This window comes from Sinocyclocheilus rhinocerous, unplaced genomic scaffold (genome assembly GCF_001515625.1).
Source record: "Sinocyclocheilus rhinocerous isolate Xijiao unplaced genomic scaffold, SAMN03320098_v1.1 scaffold125, whole genome shotgun sequence".
Lineage (NCBI taxonomy): Eukaryota > Metazoa > Chordata > Actinopteri > Cypriniformes > Cyprinidae > Sinocyclocheilus > Sinocyclocheilus rhinocerous.
In genome coordinates, this window is record NW_015660494.1 from 132,867 (window position 1) to 138,046 (window position 5,180).

General features: G+C 39.0%; 1 protein-coding gene across 1 annotated transcript; it reads left to right on the forward strand.

The window, feature by feature from the left end:
- The first annotated feature begins 221 nt into the window (after positions 1-221).
- Positions 222-1,100, forward strand: LOC107725007 (forkhead box protein G1-like). Its single transcript, XM_016534123.1, has one exon. The coding sequence runs from the start codon at positions 237-239 to the stop codon at positions 1,035-1,037; it is 801 nt and encodes a 266-aa protein (XP_016389609.1). The 5' UTR covers positions 222-236; the 3' UTR covers positions 1,038-1,100.
- Positions 1,101-5,180: the final 4,080 nt, after the last annotated feature.

A 5,180-nucleotide genomic window follows, 5' to 3' on the forward strand; every position in this document is an offset into this window, starting at 1 on the left:
ATCATGGAGAGTTAATGTCTTACATCCAGTTTGGCCTCGGTGTAACATACACAATAAATAACCCACAGTCTGTATAAGGTAAGACTGTCCTCGGAAACATTTGTGACTGCGTGTGTGTGTGTGTGTGTGTGTGTGTGAGAGAGAGAGAGAGTGTGTGCGACAAACACGGCACGGCGCGTCCAGAGAACAAGCCGCTGTCGGGCACCGATCCGAACCGATCTGCGGAGGCCGCCGGGATGCAGCTGGACTCGGAGGAAGGCAAAGACGCTGCAGAAGAACCGAGCAAAACTGCGAAGCTCGACAAGCCGCCGTTCAGCTACAACGCGATGATTATGATGGCTATTAGACAAAGCCCCGAGAAGAGACTAACGCTTAACGGAATCTACGAGTTTATCACGAAGAACTTTCCGTTTTACCGGGGGCACAAGCAGGGCTGGCAGAACTCCATCCGTCACAATCTGAGTCTCAATAAATGCTTTGTTAAAGTGCCGAGACATTACGACGACCCGGGCAAAGGCAACTACTGGATGCTGGACCCCTCGAGCGATGATGTTTTCATCGGCGGCACGACCGGCAAGCTCCGGAGACGCTCGGCCACCTCCAGAGGAAAGCTGGCGATCAAACGAGGACTGCGGTTCTCCCCGCTGGGGCTGGGAATAAACGAGGCGGCGAGCAACCCGCTGTACTGGCAGATCTCGCCTTTGTTATCTTTGCACCCTCAGCATTACAGCGGAACGGCGCACGGGTTTCTGAATCAAGCTCCCGGTTACGGTTCTGTCGTGTCTGGCGTCCGGGACGCGGCGCGCTGTGGCGGTGCTCTCGGTCTGACGAACACTTACGGGATGAGTTCGTCTCCCGTTGGGCTGCTATCCGTCCCGTCAGGCTACTTGCACCCGCCGGCCCTGCAGCAACACGCGTTCAGCTCTCAGTTACTCACCGACTCCCTCAGGACCATGTCCTCCTTCTCCCCGGCTGTGTCCAGCGCTTTACCCGCTCTTCTGTCCCACCACGACAGAGGCTCTCCAGATGCCTTTTAAACTGAAAGTGATTTCGTTGAGATGAAATCATGTAATCATGCACTAAATGCTTCCGTACAGTTTTACGACCATAATTGAGCTGGTTTTCATTTTTATGCGCTTCGAAAGCGCAGGAACCTTTTGGTGAGAAATTACCAGTTAATTCGATTTAACGCCAGAATATTTATATGCTGTTCGAAGTGGAGTTAATTTATATTTGATTTCTTAATTGTATTTGTTGTCATGCATCCATCCACGATCCATTAATCAGCAGTCCTGCTGAAATTATACATGTTCATGGTCTTAACTGGGAGTCTAAGACAGAGACAAGAGTCAGAGACGCTAATTAAGGCTTTTATTTATTTCCATTTTCTCAGGTCCCACTCACACAAATAGTGATGAAATATGGCTTGTATGATAATGTGGAGCTCACAGAGGCATGCATGTCCAACATATGACTACAAACACTTCAGTAGCATACAAACACAACGCCTGGGCGTCCCAGAGTTTACACGCACGCTGCTGTGTCTTTATTGTTTCGTCTTTTTCAAATAAATACAACATTTGTAGTACATTAAGGAGAATCTCGGACCATATGTGAGACGACGCACACTTGTTAAAATTATTACATATAGGCCTAATTTTACTAAATGTAGCTACCAACATTAGCTGCGGTCAAATGATTGTTATATATGAAAAACAGCCAAAAAAATAAATAAATTTTACGAATTAACGTCTACTTAAAATATTAAGCATACAGCGTAATGCGTAAACGAATAAATTATAAATAAGCACATGATCCAAAAATCTACAATGTATTAGCAATGTATGCAAACTACTAAAGCACTTTTGGTGTTCCGTACGGCGCACATTACAGCGGGCTGAGGCTCACCTTCAGACAGTATTACTAACATAGCCTAATAATTACTTATTGTGGAGGTGGAATCCAATTTCAGCCGACATTATTACTACATTCAGTTATTGAGATTCGTTGTTTAGCACTGAAGGGAAAAAAGCAGAATTTACAGAAATGAAGAATTGTACTAAAAAAACAAACAAACAATAAATGTTTGATTTTAATCATTGTTTGTTTGTCAAAATACAAAAAAAAAAAAAACTCTACAGTGTCTCTATTTTCAGGTAAACGGTAAAACTGTTTGTACTACAAACCAGTGTGTTCATAATTAAGATTATACATTAAAACAATATGGTAAGACACACCAATTGTCAATATCAAGCAGCAAAACAAACTAAAAATAGCTGGACGCAGATGAGACCGGAATCCAGACCCATAGAATTTACAAAATGGCCGCGCCCACTTTTACGGCAAGAAAAAGGTGGATAGGCCTACTATAAAAATGATCAAGTTTCCCAGAAAAAAATAAAAATCAGGTTCACAGGTTCATTTCCATAAGGGCTATTAAATCAATATTAATTCCTATAAATATGAAGAGAGTTCTGCTTTCAAATTGAATTGTACAATATGAGCAAGTTTAATTAAACAGCGAAAAATACTTTGCTTTCATCAAAGTAATAATTTAAAGATTGTCTTTATATTGTGCATTTTTGGCTTGAATGTGGTGGTCCAACAATAAATCATTTGAAACGTGTTATTTAGCTGTACTATTTGTTTATTGCTTAACAAATACCTCAAATACGCCTATAATTGTTAATTGGCCAGAAATCATTTTAAAAGCCCCTCATTAGGTCTGGCCACGCGCTGTCGGGTCTCTGCAACAGCTGAACGAAAACAACCCTTTTCATATGTAGACTTACTTTAGCAAATGCATTGCATAGAGAAACTGTAATTGTTCTCGTTTTGCAGACAATAATTTCATACGATGTTATTGAACTAATAATGCTGGTATTAAGTCGTTATTAAATAATTTTTCTGTGGAACACAAAAGATGATTTTAGTGTGTGTTGGTTGAAATTCATACAGCTTTGGAACGAAATAAGGGTGAGTGATTTATTAATGTAAGTTTTACAGAGCTCATGGCTCACAAAGCCGGCAGATTGCAATGATATGCGTGAGACAGTAAAGCACGTTTTATTTGAGTCTGTTTGCCAAAATGAACGTATTAGAAAAATAGTTACGCCAAAAAAGGTGTAAAATGATTCTGTAAAGGCCATGTTTCAGGATATGTACGAGATTAGGGTGTTAAAAAAGGTTCTGCGCCCTAAAAATATTGATTGAATTTAAGTATGGGATAAACAATATAAACAAACTATCACATTGTCTCCCCTGCTGTAATTCTATAAATTATTTATGTATTTATTTGCCTATAGATATATTGGTTTTGGCACCTGGTTTGTTGGAAGAGCGCGGTGATTGCAGTGCTTGAAGAACCAGAATAAACAATCAAATACATCAAATAACGTTTTGTAAAGTAGCTGCAATTTCAAATAAAATAAAATAAATAGACCATTTATGAAATTAAATATCAATAAAATAATAATTACATTAAATAAAGTTACATAAAAAAACATGTACGGCTAATTCATCATAATATGGAATCATCCCATGGAGACTAACAACTGTTAATTTCATTTAATATTTCCATGATGAATGAACTGCTGCTCTGGGACTGTTGAGTCAATAATAACACAACACATTAAACTAATCGGCTGCAGCCAAAACAGCATTATGACAATATCAGACCGATATAACATTATTTGTTTTATGCTACCACATTTAACAATGTTTTAAAGCTTTCAGTTTTTTCCCAACTTTTTAACATTATTTTAACAGCCCCCTGGAGATAGTAATGAATATTCTGGCTTTAGTTCAGCACATTTGGACCTGAAAGCTCCTGGTTTTGGAAAGCTTTGCACACCAATGAATGTTCGTTGGGCCGAACAAGCGGCAAAACTGCTCAATCTTTAAACAACACTGCAATAGTGTAAGTTAGGCTAGTGTGGAGACTAACAACTGTTAATTTCATTTAATATTTCCATGATGGCATTATTGCGAATGAACTGCTGCTCTGGGACTGTTGAGTCAATAATAACACAACACATTAAACTAATCGGCTGCAGCCAAAACAGCATTATGACAATATCAGACCGATATAATAATTTAATGTCATAATATATAAAGGCCATTTCTAATTTCATTAATAAAAACAAAACAAGGCCATTTAAAATAAATAATCCAGTGGGCAGCTTGGACTTCACACGGCACGGGCCGCATTTCCATCGCATATAACCCGCTGCAACATGACACATAATAATAATAACAATAGTCTATAATAATACTACTGTTATAATGACTGTTTACACTGCAAGTGCGCATCGCGGGTCCACCGCACAGTTCTCGCTATATTAAACAGTACTATATTAATATCCGGGGCCCGTAGACTGTAGCGACACAAATATAAGAGCATCAGTTTTATTGTGAAGTGCAGAAACACAGAAAAACAAGGACGGAGTTTCCCGTTTGGGACGTTTCCGTACTCCAGGTTTGTAGAGACAATTGGACACAAAAAATAGATTTTCAAAAGCAATGTAAAAACTACCCATCGTTTTACTACAGTGCTGGTTTAATTATGCGTAGCGAAAGCACAACATATTTGCCACTGTTGTTTTAACTATTCACCTTTTTCTTCAACGCGGAAGTAAGCCTATGGGAGACTTCCGGTTCATTAGCCGCTATAGGTAAATAACGAGGAGAATAACAACGTGCGGTAAACGGTAAAACTGTTTGTACTACAAACCAGTGTGTTCATAATTAAGATTATACATTAAAACAATATGGTAAGACACACCAATTGTCAATATCAAGCAGCAAAACAAACTAAAAATAGCTGGACGCAGATGAGACCGGAATCCAGACCCATAGAATTTACAAAATGGCCGCGCCCACTTTTACGGCAAGAAAAAGGTGGATAGGCCTACTATAAAAATGATCAAGTTTCCCAGAAAAAAATAAAAATCAGGTTCACAGGTTCATTTCCATAAGGGCTATTAAATCAATATTAATTCCTATAAATATGAAGAGAGTTCTGCTGGTTATAATGTCAGTGAGTCTCCATAACGCCTGGAATAACATGATCACAATAACATGAGCTCTTCCATGAAGCTGCACTCACACCTCTAACATTATCACATTATTTGTTTTATGCTACCACATTTAACAATGTTTTAAAGCTTTCAGTTTTTTCC